Genomic DNA, 23,252 nt, shown 5'->3' on the forward strand with positions numbered 1-23,252 from the left:
CAGATAGCCCAGCCAGCCAGTACCAGCCCACCCTGCAGCCTCGCATCCCAGCCAGGCAGTGCATGCTTGGTGCTGGGCGATGCTTGGCGCTGGTACTTCCCCTCGCCTCTCTCGCACATGCTTGCATAGCCTGCATGCGTGCTGCAAGCGAGCCACGCATGCTAGCCCCTTGCCTCGCCAGCTACACGCATCACCCTCGCATCATATGCACTGGCCACGCACCATGCGCACTAGTCACGCACAGCACGCATCAGCCTCACACCACGCATTGGCTAGGCAGCGCAAACGCCTAGTATCCTCACACCACGCACCAAGCATTGCTAGCCTAGCCAGTGCGCCTATGCACGCAAGGGCCTAGCATGCGTGCTGGGCGATGCTACAAGGCATCCACGCACTAGAACATGCGCCGGTGCCTAGCATTGGTTGTGCTTAGTGATGTGGCTCTGCTATGCGCGCCCAGAATTGTGCTAGGGCTGCGACGGCACCGAGCCATCCTAGGGCACGCATGGTGCGCCTAGACATGCTGCCTGGGCTGTGATGGTGCAAAGCCATCCTAGGGCACGCATGGTGCGCCTAGAGATGTTGCGATAGGCTAAGGCACAAGCACACGCACTCACGCACTGGCCTAGCCATGCGATGGTGTTGTGCTTGTGCTGCGATGCTGCGATGGGCTGCGATGGTGCGCCTAGGCATCATGTTAGGGCTGCGATAGCGCCTATCCATGCTAGGTGCATGCTAGCTCGAACTAGCCTAGCATCCACATGGTTAGACCATTGTGGTGCTACGGCTACGCTAGTACTTGTCGCTAGTGATTTTGCGACGCTCGGTCTCGCGCCCTATAGGCTCGATATCCGACGTTTGTATTTGTAAAACTCTGTCGACTCATTAAATCCTTTTGGATTAATTCGTCGTCTTGGATCGGTGATTCTATTGGGTTCGACCCAAAGGGTTCAATTAAGATTAAGCTGTAATATCAATTGTACCTCGATATTACTGATCGGAAGCGGCCTCCACCTAGGCATTCCGATCACTTGATCTTACTGAAGAATTAACTCTGTAATAATTCTGAACCCTCTATCGGAAGAATACACTTGTTGGAAGGACACCATTCCTTTTAGGAACAATAATGATGGAGGAGGTGAGCTGAGTGAAGTTGTAACGCAATTGGCAGTGGTCGCCCAACAGTTAGAAAGAAACTCGACCAACAATGGGGATGCTCAGGGAGAGTTTTTCAAAAAGGTGGCACAAAGCAAGCCACCAACCTATCAAGGCGAACCAGACCCAACTGTGTTAGAAAATTAGTTAAGGGAGTTTGAGAAACTGTTTGGGGCAATAGGATGCCCACAAAATTCGAAATTGTGTTGTGCTACCTATTACCTCAGGGGAGAAGCTGTCCTTTAGTGGCAACAAAATGAGGCTATCATTAAGGCACTACCTGGTTTCAATTGGACTATATTTCAGGAAAAGGTTAGGGATAAGTTTTACCCTAGTTTCCTATTAAAACAAAAAGCCGAGGAATTTTCTAACCTAACAATGGGAGAGATGCCAGTCACTGAATATTATACTAGGTTTATTGCACGGTCAAGGTTTGCCATGGAATCTGTTGCTACAGAAAAGGCAAAGGCTAGGAAGTTCGAGAGTGGATTAACCACTGATCTTCAATTAAAGCTGTGTAGACAAGTGTTTAAGACTCTGGATGGGGTTTATGGGAGGTCTGCACACCTTTATGCTTTATAGTTGAAGAAAAAAAAGGAGTTAGCTGAGGTGGAAGGAAAGGAAAAGAGAAAGGAGATAGGATAGGGCTCTAGAAACCACCAAGGTAACCAGAACAACTTTAAGAAGCAGAAATACCACCACAACAACAGTAATAACTTCCACAACAATAATAACTTCCACAATAGCAATCGTCAGGGTGGATGAAACTTCAATGGAGGAGCTAAGAACTCTAACCAGGGAAATAATAAGGAAGCATGGCGTTATTTCTGTAGGAGGTGCAAAAATAATCACCCTAGTAAAGACCGCAAGGGTAATTTGGTTATTTGTCGCGCTTGCAACAAGATATGGGACATAGGGAATATGAGTGCTTCTCCAAAGATCCTAACCAAAACAAGCAGGGAAATAATCGAGGGGCTCAAAGGAATTTTCAAGGAAACAACAACTATGCAGAGAACAAAGGACCATAGCAAAATGAGGTGAAAAGAAACAATAGTGGGAATGATTAGGTGAAAAGTGGAGCTCCAGGAAAACTGAATGTGATAAGTAGGCATGAAGCTGGTACCACGAAGGATGTTATTACTGATACTTTTTCTATTAACTCTATTCCTATTAAAGTTTTTTTTTATTCTGGTGCAACTTTTTATTTCATTTCAAAAGACATTGTTTCAAAATTGTCGCACTGTTTGAAAACCGTAGATGTTATAGATGTACCTATAGTTATTCCTATGGGAGGGGTAGTAAAGTGTACCAAAACCTTTAAGGATGTGCCATTAGAGATCAAAGGAAAGGTGTTTTTGTCTGACCTCATCGAATTTGGGTTAAGTGACTTCGATATCATCTTGGGAATGGATTGGTTAAGCAAGTATAATGCAGAGATTCGATGTCGATCACAGAAAGTACAGCTAAGTACAGCTGAGGGTGAATTGGTTACCCATTGGAAGCATGGAGAAACAAAGTGTCCAAGGACCATCTCTATGATGAAAATGGCTAAATACATAAAGAAAGGGCATCCATTGTATTTCTGTAGTGTAAGGAACTTGGATCATGAAGAGGCAGATAAGCCAAAAAACATAGAAGTGGTGAATGAATTTCTAGATGTGTTTCCAGAGGAGATTCTAGGGATGCCACCTAAGAGAGCAATTGATTTCACAATAGAGTTAGTTCCAAGAACAACACCAATTTCCAAGACACCATATCGAATGGCACCTACAAAAATGAGTGAATTGAAGGAGCAACTACAGGATTTGCTAGAAAAGGATTACATTAGACCAAGTGCATTGCCTTGGGGAGCTCCAGGTTGTTTGTTAAGAAGAAGGATGGAAGTATGAGATTGTGTATTACTACAGAGAGTTGAATAAAGGTCACCATAAAGAACAAGTACCCACTACCAAGGATTGAAGACCTATTTAACCAATTGAGAGGCGTATCAGTGTTTTCTAAGAATGATTTGAGGTTAAGGATCGCAAACAAAGATATCCCTAAGACAGCATTTAGGACAAGGTATTGCCATTAGGAGTTCACAACAATGCCATTTGGATTGACGAATGCTCCAGCAATCTTTATGGACTTGATGAACAGAGTGTTCCATCCATTTATGGACAAGTTTGTCGTAGTGTTCATAGATGATATACTGGTGTATTTGAAGAATAAGGAGGAACATGTGGAACACTTGAGGGCGGTTCTACAAACTTTAAGGGAGAACAAGCTCGATGCGAAGTTTTCCAAGTGTGAGTTTTGGTTACAAAAGGTAGCATTTCTAGGTTACTTTGTATCCAAGGATGGGGTAGAAATAGATCCAACAAAGATTGAAGCAGTAAAAGGATGGCCTACGCCCAAAGATTGTGTTTGGAATTAGTAGTTTCTTAGGTTTAGCAGGGTATAATAGGCGTTTTGTGAAGGAATTTTCTAAGATTGCTAAGCCTATGACCTCTCTAATGAAGAAGGACAAGAATTTTAAGTAGAATGAGAAGTATGAGGAAGAGTTACAGCTATTGAAGCAAAAGTTGATAACGGCACCAGTGTTAACATTGCCAGATGATAGTGGAATCTACGATGTGTATAGTGATGCATCCAAGAATGGTCTGGGATGTGTGCTTATGCAAAATGGAAAGGTGATTGAATATACATCGAGACATTTAAAACCTCATGAAGTAAACTACCCTACTCATGACTTAGAAGTAGCTGTAATCATTTTTGCACTAAAGATTTGGAGACATTACTTATATGGGGTGAAATGTAGGATCTATACAGACCACAAAAGTTTGAAGTACATCTTCACCCAAAGAGATCTAAACTCACGTCAAAGGATATGGTTAGAATTTGCAACAGACTACGACTTGGACATCCAGTATCATGAAAGGAAAGCAAATGTAGTCGCAGACTGTAGACACCTGATTGTGTCTCCCCAAAAACCAAACCCGGTGATGAGTACCTTTCACGACTTTGATGAACGAAATCTGTAAAGAGTTGAAGAGATTCGTGAAATCTCCCTAAGCCTTGACCATACCCCTAACCTTTCCTAAAATGTTTTAACCTAAAATCATTCATTTCGTGTCCTTGAAATCATTCATTTCGTCTCCAAGTCATAAAAATGTCCCAACCAGATTATTTTGGTCCATAATCCTAGTTTAATAATAATATAGTTGGATGGGGCTTGAAAAGAGCTTTCCAACGATGTATTATAAGCCCAAATCCAACTTAAAACGAATAAGTTATGGCCAAAATACTAAAACAAGCCTAAACCGGACCTAGGTCCACCTTACCTACAACCCAATGATCATATGAGGGTCCAAACATCTTATTCCCAATCCTAATCCAATTATAATTCCTTAGGAACATCTAGAATCCTCTAGAAGGTTCTAGTTTATCCTTTCCGAAAAGATCAAAAGAGTTCGAAGCCGAATAAAACTTCTCTTTTAATAGTCCTTACCACGATCAAATTCAAAGACGTCCGAATGTATTTCGTTGACCCAATTATACTTGAAATCAAACTCCGTACGACAGTTTATATTTAGAAACAATCGCGGAACGACAGAACCAACACACCACGATAGTCCTATCGTGCTGTGATGGTCATTGTCGAGCCTCGAGCTCCTGTCGCCCCGCGATACGAGCTGTTCTATTCCATTCCAAATTTTGATCTTTTCTGATCGTCCGAATATCTTTTTTCCTGATAAATAGAGGTAGTTTTCCTCGTTTTGAAATCAACTAGAACCATCAATCATAAGCTATAACCACTTAGCTCCAATCAACATCAATCCTTATCAATCATCAATGTTCTTAGCCTAAACAAATTCTTGATACATATAAATCATCCACAACACCTCCTTTGCGAGATTTGAATATTTTGAGCCATCCTCGACGTTGCCTTCGACCTCGACGTGAAAGGTTGATAGTTTTGAGGGTTTGGTCCTAAATTTATATTTCAATTCATTTTTGATTTATTTACTTTATTGATTTAACTTTCTTGAAGTTTACTAACATGTATATTGTTTTAATAGCAAGAGGCACCAAAGTAAGTAGTTCAATCACCCTTGTTAATTATTCTTTTGATTTTGGAGTACAAATCATGTTTACAATGTTATTTTAATTCCTAGTATCATGTTTAGGATGCTTATTATGATTTCTAGTATCATGTTTAGATAACGCTTTGATTTTGATTATTGGTGACATGCTAGGATTTGTTATTAATCCGTTTAGCATCATGCCTAGGATCTTACTAATGATGTTTTGATGATGTTGTTATGATGATGATTGTTATATTAATCATATGTTGCTTGATTATTCATGATTTATTGTTATTGCTTGATCATGCCCCTTTTTCAGGTTTAAAGGGAATTTGTACTTGAAATCACGCCTAATAATATGATTAATAATTTGATTTACGCTAATATGATTTTAATTCAAGTGATCACCACACTAGTAGAAAAAATGTTGTTTGTAACTAACAAAAACGGACTATTTGTAACCAACATTGGGGGTTACAACTACTAGGGTTACAAATAGTCCAGTCATTTGTTACTAACATTGTCCGTTACAAGTAGATATATATTTGTAACTAACAATTAATTTGCTCGTGACAAATAGGTATGTATTTGTAACTAACAGTTAATTAATTTGTCAGTTACAAATAGGTATGTATTTATAACTAACAATTAATTTGTCCATTACAAATAGGTACCTAATTGTTAGTTACATATGCTCATTTTCAATATTAAAAAAAAAAAAAAAAAAAAAAAAAAAAAAAAAAAAGATATTCCCAGCAAATGCTAGGTTGAGATGTTTCATTGTAGCTTAATGATACTTTTATTATTAAACTATAATTAAGGGCAACAATTCATTGATGGACAAAAAGATAAAAATAAATATATAAATATAATGTAGAATAATAATTTTTCAATTAATAGATACAAACTAAATTTTGTTCCGATCCTCTTATCTCATTTTATTGCAGCAAATTATGGTAAAAAAAAAAAAAAAAAAAAAAAAAAAAAAAAAAAAAAAAAAAGGCCTAGCAGTATAGATATAGCTCCCGTCGTCACTCCTTGTACTTGGATTATCACAGTTGGTCGCGGTGGGAGCAGTATAGCCTTCACACACGCTGCTAAGCTGCTTTCATTGCACAACCACGTAAAGACAAAAAAGATATTATGAAACCAAATTATAAGTCGACTCCCATTACAAGCAACACAAACATTTAAAATAAAGTCTAAGCAACACATGAAATAACAAGTTATTTATTTTTGAATTAATATCGAAGATTGATAAAAAGGAAGCACATAGAAACTCCAAGTCACTTGACACTAGTAGCAATTTTCACATTTATAACCACAACAATTTACCAGAGTATATGCATGACTACATCTTGGAAACCTTAGCCACATACTTCTATATCAAAATTATCGTTGATCAGAGAAATTCAGTGATGCATACTGCATCAATAACACAACATCCAAAATTAATAATCATGGCACCAGGGCATTGATTCCTCATCCCCTACATTCTCTACATGTATCTGCAGTGTATATACTCTAGAAACAATGCACCGACTTAGGGTCAAAAGAAACCATCTTATACTTTAGCATATTGTAAAAGTAGTAGCCACCCTTTTCTCCTAGCAACATAATATATACAGGAAGTTTGAACGGCATAACCAGCTACTTAATAGTCATAAAACTGAACCAATAGTCCAATATGCACAAAAGCCAATACTAGATACCTGTTGGAAGAAAACCTGTGAATTCTTAAGGTTATTAAGTGCTTGGTGGTGCTACTTCAGAGAATAATTTGTTAAAGAAAATATGCAGAGGTCACTTAATCATATCTATTAATGGCCACACCTAGACAAAATAGCTAGGATTATTTTATGCTAGACACTTTTATGCAATTTAATCAACTAATGACCAGGTACTCCGTATCTTTCAAACATAATTTAATGGTTTATATTCATAAGAGTTTTGACTTATACTATATAACCAATGTTTCAATTAGTTAGTAGTCTTGATATGCTAACAAGTAGCAAACATACAAGCAGCGAGTAAAAAAAAAATCAAAAATAATTGTCAATTATATAGAAGCAGGCATCCAACCCATTTAACATAAATATTAAACTCCCATTCCAATTATACACTACTTTAAATGGTCAATTTATACACAATCAAGGTTCAAAATGCATCAGCAATAATTGTCACATCCAGGTATAATTTCCTAAACCTTCCAATTATTTAGCATATAAGAGTATAAATGATTGAGAATTACATAAACCATTAAATTTGGTATTGTTTGATCTGATACCTCCTTTGAGATATTTGTCAATGCCTTTGCAAACGTGTGCCAGAAAATACTCAAAAGTCAATTTATTACTCTCATCAAACTTTATAACTAATTTGAGAAAAAATATAAATTCAATCATATTGTCAAGAAAATCCGATACATAATTGTAGACTTTTATTTAATTAACAACAACAGCAAATTAAGAAACAGCTCGAAATAATAATAATAATAAATAATAATTCAGTTACTCTTCTCCAGCCAGACTGTTTTACGGGGAGCATACCTTAAGGTCTTGTCAAGGAGTGCAGCAGGGTGATCCTCTTGGCCCTTTGCTTTTTGCTTTGGTGCTCCATCCGTTGGTGTGCCGAATCAGGGATTCTTTCGACCTCTGCTTGCAGGCTTGGTATTTGGATGACGGCACAATTATTAGTGACACTTTGGTGGTAGGAAAGGTTATGGAGTTGATTTTGGTGGAGGGACCTCGTCTCGGCCTGCATGTGAACGTTGAGAAAACCGAAGTTTTCTGGCCCACGGAGGATCCACGTAGTTGTCTGGTTGGTGTCTTTCCTCCATATATCGCTAGTCCTATACATGGTGTTAAGTTGCTTGGTGGTCCAGTCAGTGCAGATTCCTCTTTCTGTGGTGACCTTGTTTCGCAGAGAGTGTCGAAGACCATTGTTCTAATGGACGCTGTTGCTAAGCTTGATGATCCCCAATGTGAGTTGTTATTACTTCGTGCGTGTACTGGGGTTTCAAAACTCTACTTTTCGATGCGCACTTGTCCTCCTCGTCTTTTTGAAGCAGCCTAGATTTCTTTTGATATGGCCCTTCGAGCTTCTTTGAAGCGCATTGTTACTGCTTCGGGGCCAGTTTTGGTGATTGGCAATGGCGACTTGCCACCTTACCTTTTTCTTATGGTGGATTGGGTGTCTATTCAGCGGGTGATGTTCGGCACTATGCTTTCCTTGCGTCGCGTTTACAGTCTTCGGGTCTTCAGGCTACGCTTCTGCGCAATTCTGGTATTGTTGGTCCAGAACCGGCCTTCGATGATGCTCTTAGTCTTTTTAATAGGACTGTGGAGACTAACCTTATGCGTAATCCTAGTGAGATTGCTGCCCCCAAACTCATGAAGAAATTGGCAGATATATATTTCACGAAGGTCACCGCATCTGTAGAATCCACTTTTTCCTTATCTCAACGTTAAGTGGCCTTATGGAAGTCCTAGTAGGGGGATCACTCTTCTGCCTGGTTGCGTGCGGTCCCAATATCAGGTTTGGGTCAGACTATGAATGGTAAGACTTACCGTTGTGTTCTTTGCTATCGGTTGAGTGTTCCCTTGTTCTCCGTTTCGACACCGTGTTCTGCTTGCTCAAGGGTTTTTGATGGGGATATCTATGGTGATCATGTAGTGTCTTGTGCTGGGATGGTTGGTATTATTATTATTATTATTATTATTATTATTATTATTATTATTATTATTATTATTATTATTATTATTATTATTATTATTATTATTAGAAACACAACCTATTATTATTTTTTCACGTTTGTTATTATTTTCTATTTTTGTAAGTTTCACTATATTCACTTGGGTCTACTACAACCAATGTTTGTGAATTATACATAAAAAAAAATATATAATTAAGATATCGTTTAGGAAAAATTGGTATTATTCATCCCAATTTTATTTACTTTAGTTGATTCTAACTATCGATTATTTTTAATAATCCAACCTTTGGGGGGCGTTTTCTTTAATCAAGTCAAATGACCGGTGACCTGATTAAAAGGTAACTTTTATTTATTTTTTTCTTAAATGCCACGTGTCACAATTTCATTAGAAAAAAAAAGAAAAAAAATTAAAAAAAAATAAACCCAGCCTAATCCATTCCACCGCAGCCCCACCTCCCTCTCCAACCCCCACTGGAAACCACCATTTCCTCCCAACCCAACCGAAAACCACCAAACAACCACCACAGCCCCACTCCCTCCTCGAAACCACCGTAACCCCACTCCCCCTTCTCCGAATTCACCAAGCCCGCCAAAAACACCACAGGCCCGCCTAAAACACCACAGGCCCGCAAAACAAATTACAAATCCTAAAAACCAAACGTCGTCCCCTGCTTTCTCTTCTGTTTCAGCTTGGCTGCTTCAAATAGGGGTGGGTCAGGTACCCGTACCGTTAGCACTATCGGTTGGGTACTCAATAACTAATAACACTAAAAATGATATCCATTAACCAAACCGATAAGTTCGAGTACCCGAGTTTCGGGCATTCGGATTTTCGGATCGATTATCGGGTACCCAATATGATATCCAATAGTGAAAATTTAGAGTTTATAATATAGCTATTATGATATCATTCAACATTAATTATCAATAATATCACATGTTCATGACCAAATTACTAATAATACTGCTAGTCATTTAAATTATGAAGTGATTATGAAGTAAAGTAAGAGTTTAGATTTTTGATAAATAGATTTAAGTAGGAAAAAGAGAGAAAAAATTGCTTATCGGATAGGATCGGGTAACCGTTAATTTAAAATAATACCCAATAACCGTACCCGATAATAAATTATCGGATCGGGTACCCGAACCGTTATGGTTATCGGAACAGGTACCCTAATTTTCGATTTGGTTACGGTTCTGGTATTCGGATTTTCGGTTTTTCGGATAATTTTGCTTAGCCCTAGCATCAACGATCATCATCACCATCCCATTAATCCATCATCACCATAAAATCGTCGTCGTTAGATTATGTGGGGCTGCCAATTTCGAATTGGGTTGAATTTATGTTTGTTGTTGCGATTTGTGAGGTTGCCAATTTTGATTGGTGCTATGAGAGATTGTTGATAGTGGTTGAAGTGGTGGTAGGGCTGGATTGGGGTCGGTTTCTAGCAGGGGGGAGAGAGAGGGAGGTTTCGGGTGAGGGGCTTGGTAAGGGTGGCCAGTGGCGTTGGCGGTGGGGCTAGGCTGGGGTAATTTAATTATTTTATTTTTATTTTTCGATTTTATTTTTTAAAACTTTGATTTTAATATTTTTTTTTTTGGGACAAATCCTGTGTTGACACGTGTCCAATAACCTGGTATAACAGGACATTGACTTTTGTTGACCGGTTTGGGCCTGATGAAAGAAAATTCCCCCTAAAGTTGGGATTATTCAAGAATAATCGATAGTTGGGATAATTTAAAGTAAATGGCCCAAAGTTGGGAATAATAATACCAATTTTTCCTATTGTTTATCAAAGTTCTATGTCGACATATGTGCTAATTTTCAATGGGACACTAAAATAATAGAGTGAGTATAATTTTGAGAAAAGAAGAGCGCGTCGATAAAAAATAATACAATAAATAAAAAGTTAAAAGTAATTATTTATTTTAACACGTAAAATCAACAGATTATATTATTGGCCTAATTAGACCATTTGTAATATATGGCTGGTAAATGGGCTACAGAGGCTTTGTAAAACCCGTAAAATTCTAATACCTTGCTAACATTGATCTGAATTAACTTCAAGATTCCCTTTTATTATACAGTTTCTGTTGTGTCTTAATTTAAGTAGCTTTTGACTTCTTTAATTTTATTAACAAAATCACAAACATACACAAAAATATTACAATCGAATATGAAAAATACCTGATTCAAAAACTTTAATGGTAAATCAATGGTAGACTAAAAAAAAGTTAATGCTACATGGCCATATTTATGAATATAATTACGTGGTCATTTGTAATACCCCGTATTTTTGAAGCGTATTTTCTAATTAATTAATTAATTAATTAATATTTTCTAAAAAGGTTATCTTAGTAATTTATTTTACTATTAGAATTTTGGAGCCAAAATGATATTTGAATTTTGGCGCCAAATACATTTTAAAACTCAATAATTATTTTGGATTTTGGATAAGATTTATTATCCATTTATTTTATTTTAAAAACCGGATTATTTATATATTTCGGATATTTTAGTTAAAGTATAAACAATATTTTATTATTTAATTAATAAGGTCTGAAAATTCATAATATTGACTAAGATTTTCAGATTTTGCTAGTGTGGAAAATCTGATTTTCTAGGTTAATTTATTTAGTGAATAATTGGTATCTTTTTAAATAATTATTTTATACAATAAATATTATTTATACAATTATTTTTAATTCCTTATATGTAGCAAAATAACTCTCTAAAATATACTAATAGGATCCAAAAATTAGAGCTATGGAAGCTCAATATTTTCAGCCCTCATGGTCAAATTTTGGGTGATTAATTTTGGAAAATTGTATTTTTAATTATCTCCTTAAAATCTCTTATTTTCCTTAATTTTATTTCTCCATCTCCTAAATATTTGATCATCTTATTTTCCTACCTTATATCTTCCTTGATAATTCCCCAAGTAATCTCTTTTGCCATATTATTTTTTATGACAACACACTTTCCTTAATTCTATTATTCTTAATCACCTTAATATCAAAACTTTCCATATTTCTTTCATTCTCTTCTCCAAATACTTCCTTAATTCTTTTTACCATAATTCTTCCTACATTCTCATACCATAATTCTTGCATGAGCTAGCCTATAAATACCCCCTCATACGTCTCATATTCTTCACACCAAAAAACTCAATTCTCTTCTTCCCTTTTACTCTTCGTTTCCCTCAACCTTTTCCTACTTTTCTTCTCCTCTTTTCTAAAAGAAAATCTGATTGTATATCTTTGGAGCCAATTTTCGGGTACTTCTGATCAGTTTTGGGATTTTTCTATTTCACAAAAAATTGTTACTCTCAAAAAGTACTTGAGTTTAGGTTCAAAAATCACCCAATTAAGAGTTATATAAAAAGAGTTATGACCTCTGTAAGTTCTACCTATTCTTTCCAACGCAAATTCATTTCTGTTTAATCCTATTCCTTTTATTTTCTTCATGGTTAGTTTTCTAAAATATAAATACCTATTTCAAATTTATAATTTTATGTTAAAGTATTATTTTTAAAAGAGTTTTATAGTCCATGCACATTAGATTTGGGTTTATGTCTAAAGAGGTTGTGATAACCTTATGGTTATGTTAATTGTAAGGTGTATTCGTGATTGAACTTTGAAAGTGCGAAGTGTTGATTGATATTTGGAATCAAGGTACGTTTAGGTGGCTAGATACCTTCGAAAGTGATTGGTTTGAATAGAATGTTTTATATGATTTTATTGGTGATTGAATTAAATTGATTTGAATCATGATTTATGAAATAAAGTATGTTTGGAGGTATTGATTTTAATATTTGTTTTAATAAATGTATTTTTAAGGGATTGATTTTAATATCATGTTTTGAATGGTTTGAAATTATTGATTATGTTTAAAGGAATTTGGTTTTTTAAAAAAATAAAAATAAAAAGAATGTTGGATTGTTTTAAAGAGTTTTTAAAAAAGGTTTTTCAAAGGAAGAGTTATTGATTTTGAAAAGTTATTTATATGAGATTTAATTCTCAAGTATATATCAAAAGGTTGATTTTGAAAGCATGTTGAATTAAATAAAAAGGAGTTTTGAGTTAACCTATTATAAAGGTTGATTTTATTCAAAGAGGAATTTTATTGAATTATTTATTAAAGTTTTACAAGCATGTTGTTAGTAATCCCACTATGCGGATTTGGTTGATAAGACTTTGGACTTTGTAAGACCGAGTCTTTCCTCAATAATAGCCTTGTAATATAAGGTAACTAGATTGGGGGGTGTGCACACTTGGGTGAGGAATTGGTTTTAAAAAGAGGAATTGGTTTTATTGAATTGCATTGATTAGTGAAATATTGAATTATTGGAATTGGTTTTATAAATCGTTTCATGGAATTATTGAATTATTGAGAATTGGTTTTGAAACATGAGTTTTGAAATTCATTAGATTAATTATTAGAATTGGTTTTAAAAGCATGTTTGCAAATAAATTAAATTTACTTATCTTGCACTTATCGTACTTAGCATATATTGCTAATCCGTATTTCCTATTTATTTTGGTTCGCCCTATTTACCGTAATGGTAAGCAGTGTTGACTATTTTCAGGTGGAGTCGTGAATGAGCATATGGGAGTCCTAGGATGTGCTTCACCTAGTTTAGGAATGTTGGTCTTGTCTTTATTTTGAGTACTCATAACAATGTTACTATTTTTATAAGTATTAATAAAAGAAAGTTGAGTTTCTGCTGCAAGTTTTGTTATTGAGTTAAGTATTTTGAGTAGCCTTGCGTAATCATGCGGCAATAATACGCCTAAGTCTAACTCTACGATATAATTATACGTATTATACTAGTATTTCTGTAGAGGGAGATTTGGAGGTGTTACATTATTCGTGTAGGAGTAAAATTTTATTGTAAATTGGATATTCATATTAATTATACTATGTGATGTGTTGCTATAAGTAATATTCTATTGTCAATAAAAAGTTAAAAAAAATTCAAAAGAATTATAAATTATTTTATGTATAATTTTTTATCCTAAACAAATTTATCCAATCTAATCTAATGTGACATCTAATCTAATCACAATATAATATCAATTTGTTATCTACGTGGCTCGACACTTGGCAAAAAATTGAAACGCCAAGTGTCGTTGTCTCGTGGCCTGGCTGTGATACCGGCTGTATTTAGTGATATGATATGATATATTAGATTAACTTTCTAAAATATTAATTAATGTATAATAACATGGAATAATAGCCAATAGAGAAAGTCGAGAGAGTGTCACATGACATGCAGACTTAATTCGAAATGCTTTGGAGAGTGCCACATGGCATGTGAACTTGATTCGAAACACCTTATGATATATAGTATAGATAGATTACAAAATACAGGCTGAATTAAGATGATTCTTTTCTTTTTTCTTTTTACTTTAGCACACAAATGCCTTATATAGCACACCACACCAACATGTGAACTTTGATCGAACATAGAGGTGTCAGAATCGAACCGAACAAAACTATCCAGTTCGAACTGTAACCGATCCGATTTGATCCAAGAAACTCAACACCCAAACCCGATCTGTAACCGAACTGAACTCAACCCAAATCCGAATTTGACCCGATTTGAACTTAACCCGGCATCGATTTGACCCGACTTGAACTCAACCCAAAACCAATTTGACCCGAGTTGAACTCAAACCGAACCGATTTGACTCAACCTGAACTCAATTTGAACCAAAATTGACCCGACAAACGGCCGATTCAATCTGATCTATTTTCTATCCGAACTGATATTAACCCGACCTGATTTTGACTTAACATGATTTCAAACTAACCATAATTTTAAACCTAACTTATCATTTACCTATTTTGTACTTAAACATATATTAATGACACGATATAGAAAAATGACACATGAATGAATAACTTGATATCGACCCAATAACAAGATTAAAAAAAAATATAAAAAAATAAAAAAACTCAATAATTACTCTTAAAAATGTACTTGCTTGAATATTAAATTTGGTCAACCCAACCAAAATTCAGCCAAACACAAAAAGTATCTGAATCAGAAATGACCGAATACTTAACCAACTTTAGTAATCAAATCAAACTTAACAAAACCAAAATCAATCGCATCGAAATCAACCCAATCCAAAGTCATCCGAATCGAGATTAACCCGATCAAACCCGTTTTGAACCCGATTCGACTTTATCTTAACCAAATATAAACCAATCTGAAGTTTACCCGACCAAACCCGATCTGGACTCGACAAATCTTGACCCGAAAGTGACCCGATCCGACCCGAAGCGAGTTAAAAGGATAATTTTGAACCGAATATATCCGGCCTGAATAAACCCAATCCAAACATCTTCCGGTTATCCGAATTGACACCTCTAATCGTACATAGGTTTCTCGTTTAGAAGTTCTAGTATAACATCTATTAACCTATACTAAAAGCAAATCCATCCATGACACTTGTCATTACCTTGTGAAAACTTTTCCCTCCGTTTTTGCTTCTCTCTTTTTTTTTCGCAAAATCTTTAAGTATACTATTTAAACTTTATGTATTTTCTTTCAATTTGACAATCATATTCCATATATACCAAAATAAAATATTTCTGAATTTCTTTTATATACTTTATATTTTGTAATATTATTGTTAGAAATATTTAACGACTGTGTATTGCACGAGATTTTAACCTAGTTTAAATAAAAAGCTAGGCCTTAGATCAGGCTTAATCCGCCAAAGAAGCATACACTCTTCAGCACAATACACATTCCGTCATAGCTTTTCAAAAAAAAAAAAAAAAAAAAAACATTCCGTCGTAACCCACAATGGCCACAAACATCTTTATGCCTATGTAAAGAGTGCAAAATCTAATGTAAAACAAAATCCAATATACGTAGTATAAGCTTCTATATCTATCTATACTTCTATAATAAAAAAATGTTCCTAATATAGGATATGTGTCACGTGTGAACACAAGACCAATAAGAAACAAATTAATGTTCTTACCAACTTTGCTATCTTTTAATTATATTTCATATTTAATTATAATACACTAAATACTTTGTACAAAACATTAATTTGAAAGCATTTATTTAGTTTCATTAGTTATTATTGTTCTTTTTTTTTAAAATTATATAGTTTATGATTTTATAGCTCAAATAATAGTTATTAATATTTAAAGTAAAATTCGGTGTATCGTCCGGACCACACACTAGTTATACCTAATTTGTATGCAAATTTTTCAATTTTTTTCATTCTACATATATAGTCTTTGCTATATGTTTTATATTATTTTTTTCCTGTTTTTTTTTTATCACCCCACTTTTCATGCCATGTTTTTTTTTTATTCTTTTCATGGAAAGAAAATTCTATCTATTTTATTAGGTTTTTTGGAAATAACCACCAACAATTCTTCTCATTTTAGTAATAACCACCTACAATTATTTTATTTTTATTTTTTAATATTAGCACCTACTATTTCTAAAAACATTAATTTTTCCCACCAAATTGCTCAATCCCTAATGCATGACGTCATTGTGGTATTTGTCTCCCTTGTGACCTCGATTCGCATATTTGATTGCGTTATTTTTTCATCAGACATTAAAATTAGGTTAGGGGAAAGCAATTGATAGTCGATTTAACATAATTTAAGCTCACACGATGATAACCAAGTTAATAAACATTTATAAATTATAATTTGTTGTTCTTCTAAGGTTCATCTCAAATTTGGGAAATTCTTCAAATTGATATAAATTTCTAAATTAAGCGTATTTACATTAATTAACTCTATATTGAACTAATATATATGCTCAATTTAGGATTATAAATCATAATTTAGAATAACGAATGAATTTAAGAAAACCCCCAAAGTACATATGAACCCTAATTCTTCATAACAATAATTAAGCATAATTTTTAAACAATAACATCAATTTTGGTTCTAATTGAAGACATAATACATGAAATTGATACAAATTAGTCCCAATTATGTAAATAAATCACTAAATAACAAACCCCTAATTTCATTTAGAAACCCTAAATGTACAACACTATCATATAATTAGCCCAAATTTCATAAACTATATACCTAATTTTGTGTTTTATTTGTATAATTTGGATTTGTAATTAAGAAACTGAGGAACATAGGGTAGATAAACAAAAAAATCGAAAAAAAACTCGTCGATGGGGGGCACAATGACGTCATATAGGAGGTGTTGGGCAATCTGGTGGAAGGATTTAATGTTCTTGAAATAATTGGTGGTAAAATTCAAAAAAAATATATATATATTGTTGGTTATTACTAAAATGAGATGAATAGTAGGTGGTTATTTTCAAAAAATTCATTTTATTACTTCGTATCTTTTACCCACCACATGATTTTCTTATAATACTAATAATTCTTAATATTTCCTTTTGTTACTAAAAAATGATCAACATTTCATTAAATAACCCATTTCCTTAGTTTATGATGTTACATTAAAGAAGAAAAAAGATAACAAGGAATAACAAAATTGGTTTCTTTAACTCTTTCTTTTTATTGAATAAAATTGCTCTTCCTGAGCTATTATTAATATTGTTATTACTACTCTTAATTATATGGAGTAATTTTTTTGAAAATCCGTTATTAGTATTATTTATGAGACAAATAAAAAAATAAATCAAGAACACTTTCAAAAATCCATGAAATATCTCAATAACTTGCCAAAATTAAATGACCGTTCAACAAAAATAGTACATACAAATAACTCATAGCAAGACACGGTATACATCATTTATAAATTCATTCACATCCAAATTCGTTAGTTGTACTTGTGAGTTACCATTAATTTCAACATGACCTGAATCTCAACAACCAAATAAACAACCATCAAAACAAGCCAAAATTCAATAAAAGCAACAAAATTAGTAACAATATATGTACTTAATTTCCTATTACATTAAATTGTTTGCTTACAAAATGCATTATAATTTATAATACCATATTAAACAAACTTCACATAAACCAACCAAATTTAATAGCTTAATAATAGTAATTGTACATACGTTGTTACATTCATTAAACATTACTAAATCATACAACTTCCTAAAAACAGAAATTAAACAAAACACATATAATTAAAGAAAAGGAAACTTCATCAAACTCCTTAATTACATCACTGCATTTGAGTAATCACATTATTAGTAGTAGCATTAGTAGTATAAGAAACTACCTTAATTGGACCCATTGCTTTAGCCATTTCCCTTAATAGAAACTTCTGAACTTTTCCAGTGGATGTCTTAGGCAGCTCCTCCTCGAAAACCACCGTCTTCGGAACCATGTAGTGTGCCATCCTCTCCCTACAATACTCTATTATTTCCTTCTTAGTCACCTCATTTTCACCCTTCATTTTTAAGCTAAGGAATGCACAAGGTGTTTCACCCCAAAATTCATCCGGTCGAGCCACCACGGCGGCCTCGTTCACGGCCGGGTGGGTGTACAACACCGCCTCCACCTCGACACTACTTATATTTTCTCCCCCACTTATGATTATATCCTTGAGCCTATCTTTGATCTCTAGGTACCCATCATGGTGTATGACTCCAACGTCCCCCGTTCGAAACCACCCGGTTCGGGTCATGGACTTGGACGTTCCTTCCGGGTCTTTAAGGTACCCTAGCATGACACTTCCACCTTTTAGTACAACTTCTCCTAGGGTGGATCCATCTCTTCTTACGGGTTGACCCGTTTTTGGGTCCAATATGTCAACCTCGGTCATCCCTAGGGATCCTACCCCTTGTCTAGCCTTAAGCCTAGCTCGTTCTTTTGCAGGTAGGTGGTCCCACTTGGATTTCCATGCAGAGTTAACCACCAACCCACCCGTTTCGGTTAGTCCATAACCGTGACTAACCACAAACCCTAAGGACTCGGTCCGAAAGAGGACCGATGCTGGAGGTGGGGCTCCAGCTGTGAGGATATGAACTGGTTTTGTCAGGGGTTTGGCATTTGGTAAGTTGGCTAGCATGTTCAACACCACGGGTGCACCACACATGTGAGTCACCCGATTGTGTTGAATGGCCTCATAAACAATGGGGGCATCGAATTTTCTTAGGCAGATATTCGTTGCCCCCACTGCGGCCATCCCCCATGTTAAGCTCCAGCCATTGGCATGGAACATGGGTAAGGTCCATAGATAGACCGGTTGCTTCGGCACCGACCATTCTAGCAGTGTATCAACTGCTAGAATGTAGTACCCTCTATGACTAAGAGCAACCCCCTTAGGGTTGTTCGTAGTTCCTGAGGTGTAGTTAAGAGCGAGTGCATCCCACTCACTCTTAGGTCGGATCCACTCAAAACCCGGATTACCACCATCCACCAATTGCTTATAGCTAGCAACCGAGTTGCTTCCATTGATATTCACATCGTCGGTATCCTTGATTACGACGATGATAGGATGAGGAGTACCAGGAGGAAAAAGAGAGAGTGCACGAACGAGAATCGGGTGAAGATGATGGTCAACAAACACAAGCTTAGACTCACTATGACGTAGGAGAACCGAGAGTGTACGAGGGTCAAGGCGAGTGTTGATGTTGTTCACCACAGCCCCCGCCATAGGAACCGAGAATTGAAGCTCGTACATGGCAGGGACATTAGGTGCAAGGACGGACACCACGTCGCCTTGCTTAATACCAAGGGACTTAATAGAGGACGCCGCTTGGACACATCGTTGATGCGTTTGATCCCAAGTGTAGGTCGTCGCATTGTTATTTTTATTGTCATCGTTGTTGTTGTAGACAAGGGCGGGGCAATCGGAGTAGGCAGTGGCAGCTCTTTCTAAGAAGTTGATGGGTGTAAGAGGGACTGAATTTGGACGAAATGGCATGAGAAATTCCATGGAAATTATAGGATTTTTTTTTTCTTTTGGCCGGAAAAAGTGGAGGGTTTTTTTTTTTCTTTAAAGTGAGAAGACAATGTAGAGGAGAGTTCTAGTAATATGAGTATTTAGTATTTTCTAAGAGCTTTGTATTTATTGTTTTATGAGAGGTCTACTCAGCTCTATTATCTCTTGTTGGCTTTACCTATTTTTAATACATTAGGTTGGCGTAAGGGTTTTGTTATGGTATTAATGCATGTTTGGTTGGAAAATAATTAAATAAATAAATTTGAAGTAATATATTTTATTTTCATGTTTGGTTGCAAAAAATTCTGAGAAAAAAGGACAAAGATCATATGATATAGGAAGCTAGCCTAGAATATGAGACTATGAGAGGCTTTATATTTAGTTGATGATATGACACTTTTATTTTTCTCTTTTTCTTTAAATATTTAGTATCTACAAAGTGGATTGGATGCAAACTAATTTAGTTTAATTAATATAGCTGCAATAAGAGAGATAAGTGAAAATTTGTAAATATTATCGTTGACTAAGTGGGGTAAGGTGTCAAAACTAAACGGTAGAACAAAGTTGTTTGTCAAAAATAGAGTTAAGTACAATTGGAAAATCGAATAGATAAATAATAATAATAGTAATAATAATAATAATAATAATAATAATAATGGGCGGTCCCTATTTCTGGGTTGGGTCAGACGATAAACGCGAAGACTTATCGCAGTGTGTCGTGTTGTCATAGGTTATTCCTATGTTCTCTATTTCGGGGTCGTGCTCTGCTTTCTCAAGTGTTTTAGCTGGGGATATTTATGGCGTTCATGCGGTGTCGTGTGTCGGTATTGTAGGTATTAAAAACATCGGCATAATGTTGTTCAGGATACCCTGGCTGATATATGCTACCAGTATGGGATTTCGGAAAAGAAGGAGATTGACATTGGGATGTCTGTGGGGGAACGACGGGGCCCTCAAACCTGCAGATGTGTTACTTTACTCTTGGGAGCAGGGTCGAGATGTGTGCGTTGACTTGACTGGGTCTTCTCCTTTGACTCAGTCTGGGTTGTCTGACTTTGCTCATGGGCGGGTTGTGGCAGATGCTGCTCTTGAGAAGCGGGTTAAGTATGAAGCTAACTGTCGGGTGATTGGGTACGGTTTCCTTCCTTTCTCCTTCACTTCTCTTGGGGAATTAGAGAATGAGGTTGTTGCATTTTTAAAGCGAGTTCAAAAGTCCTCGAAGATGCAATACATTAAGGCACATGTTGTTGCCCATATCTTCACAGGATTGGATTTGCTATAGCTAGAGCCCAGATTGTATCTCGATCGGCTTTCCACTAAATTTTTGTAGGTTGTATTAACTTTGTCTATTATTAGTATATAATATTAATTAATAATAATAATAATAATAATAATAATAATAATAATAACAACAACAACTCATCGAAAGCGAGTTAAATATGAAGCTAGTTGTCGGCTGATCGGATATAGTTTCATTCCCTTCTCCTTTTCTTCACCTGGGGAATTAGAGAAGGAGGCTGCTGCGTTGCTGAAGCGGGTTCAGAGGTTCTCGACGACACAAGATATTGGGGCTCGTGATGCAGCTCATATCTTCACTAGGGTAGGCTTTGCTATAACTAGAGGAGTGGGGGCCAGATTGTTTCTCGGCTTCCCACTAGCCTTCTTCCGATAGCCTCTCCAGTGTTGTACAATACTAGAAATAGGCCAATTTACGACGGACAAGTTCCGACGGACATGAAATCCATCGGAAAGTTCCGACAGAATTAAAATCTGTCGGAAATTACGACGGATTTCCTACGGAATACAAATCCGTTGGAATTTATGGGTTTTCCGACGGAATATTCCGTCGGAACAGTAATGTTTCGACGGAAATAAAATCCGTCGGAAATTTCCGAGGGATTATTCCGTCAGAAAAGTAATCTATCGACGGAAATAAAATCCCTCGAAGATTTCTGACGGAATATTCCGTCGGAACATCTATTTTCCGGAGAAAATTAAATCCGTCGGAAGTTTCCGACGGAATTTTCCGTCGGAAAATATTTACATAATAAAAAAAAAACCTAACAAACACTAATAACAAAAAATAATAAAAAAAAAAACAAAAAAAACCCTAAAAATACCCACAACGCCTCTCTCCTCCCTCATTTCTCTTTCTCTCTCCTGTGCGCCTCCCTCATTTCTCTTTCATTTCTCTTTCTCTCTCCTGTGCGCCTCCCTCATTTCTCTTTCTCTCTCCTGTGCGCCTCCCTCATTTCTCTTTCATTTCTCTTTCTCTCTCCTGTGCGCCTCCCTCATTTCTCTTTCTCTCTCCTGTGCGCCTCTCTTTCCTCTTCTCTTTCCCCTTCTTTTTCCATCAACGAAAATCACAAAAAATCAATATTTTTCGATCTCCCTCCTCTCATGCTAGTTCAAGCAACTTCGAGTGAAAATCCGAGCAACTTGAGCCAAATCTCAGCAATTCCAGCCAAAATTCGAGCCATCAACAACATGTTCGTTCGTCAGAGGAATTTTATTCGTTTTTGTAGATTTCCGATTTGTATTCTGTTTTTTGTATTATTAACTTGCATAGATCTGGTTTGAATATAATTTTTGTTCAGATTTGTATTCGTTCGTCTACTCTAATTCGTATAAAATACGATTTTTTCAATTTATTTTCGGATCTGTATTTTTTTTTCAACACTTTTCGTTTTTTTTTTAATTTTTGTCGTCTGGGTTAGCCAGGGTGGGGTGGGGTGGTTCTGTGGAGTGGGTTATGGTTAGGTAGGGTGGTGGTGGGTCTGGGTGGGTTAGTTGTGGGTCAGGGTTATTGGTGGGGTGGTGGGTATGTGGTATGGGTTAGTGGTGGGTTGGTGGGTCTGGGGTTATTAGTGGGGTGGTGGGTTGGTGAGCGTGGGGCTGGGTGTGGGTGGGTGTGCGTGAGGGTGGGGCTGGGTGTGGGTGGGTGTGCGTGAGGGTGGGGCTGGGTGTGGGTGTGGGTGGTCTGGACAGGAGGGGTGGTTTGGGTGTGGGTGGGGGGTGGGGATCTGGGTAAGTTAGGAGGGTAGAGGGCTGGTGGTGGGCTGGGGTGGGCTGGTGGTGGTGGGGCTAGGTAGGGGTAAGGGGGTAGGGGGTGGGCTGGTGGTGGGGGTATTGTGGGTGGTGGTCTGAGGTTAAGGGTAGGGGGCAGGGGGTGGGCTGGTGGTGGAGGTGGGGTGGGGCTTTTTATTTATTTATTTTTCCGACGGAATATTCCGTCGGAAAATCTACCCCACCGACGGAATTTTCCGTCGGAAAATACCCTACTCCGACGGAAAATTCCGTCGGAACCTTGCGACGGATTTACACTGAAAGTCAACCAAAGCGCCGACAGAACAAATCCGTCAGAAATTCCGTCGGAATCGACCTTTCCGACGGAATATCGCAAAATACCTACAAAGGGTCTTCCGACAACGCTTTCCGACG

At 36.4% G+C, this 23,252-nt stretch overlaps 2 protein-coding genes across 2 annotated transcripts; one reads left to right on the top strand and one right to left on the bottom strand.

Annotated features, from left to right (window-relative positions):
* Positions 1 to 2,441: 2,441 nt before the first annotated feature.
* Positions 2,442 to 3,044, top strand: LOC110711196. The gene has a single exon (XM_021889576.1). The coding sequence runs from the start codon at positions 2,442 to 2,444 to the stop codon at positions 3,042 to 3,044; it is 603 nt and encodes a 200-aa protein (XP_021745268.1).
* Positions 3,045 to 17,913: 14,869 nt separating this feature from the next.
* LOC110711158 (probable acyl-activating enzyme 6) lies at positions 17,914 to 20,343 on the bottom strand. The gene has a single exon (XM_021889539.1). It carries the CDS (start codon positions 19,803 to 19,805, stop codon positions 18,087 to 18,089), a length of 1,719 nt encoding a protein of 572 aa, XP_021745231.1. The 5' UTR covers positions 19,806 to 20,343; the 3' UTR covers positions 17,914 to 18,086.
* Between the last annotated feature and the right edge of the window lie 2,909 nt (positions 20,344 to 23,252).

The sequence above is a fragment of the Chenopodium quinoa genome, unplaced genomic scaffold (genome assembly GCF_001683475.1).
Source record: "Chenopodium quinoa cultivar QQ74 unplaced genomic scaffold, ASM168347v1, whole genome shotgun sequence".
Lineage (NCBI taxonomy): Eukaryota > Viridiplantae > Streptophyta > Magnoliopsida > Caryophyllales > Amaranthaceae > Chenopodium > Chenopodium quinoa.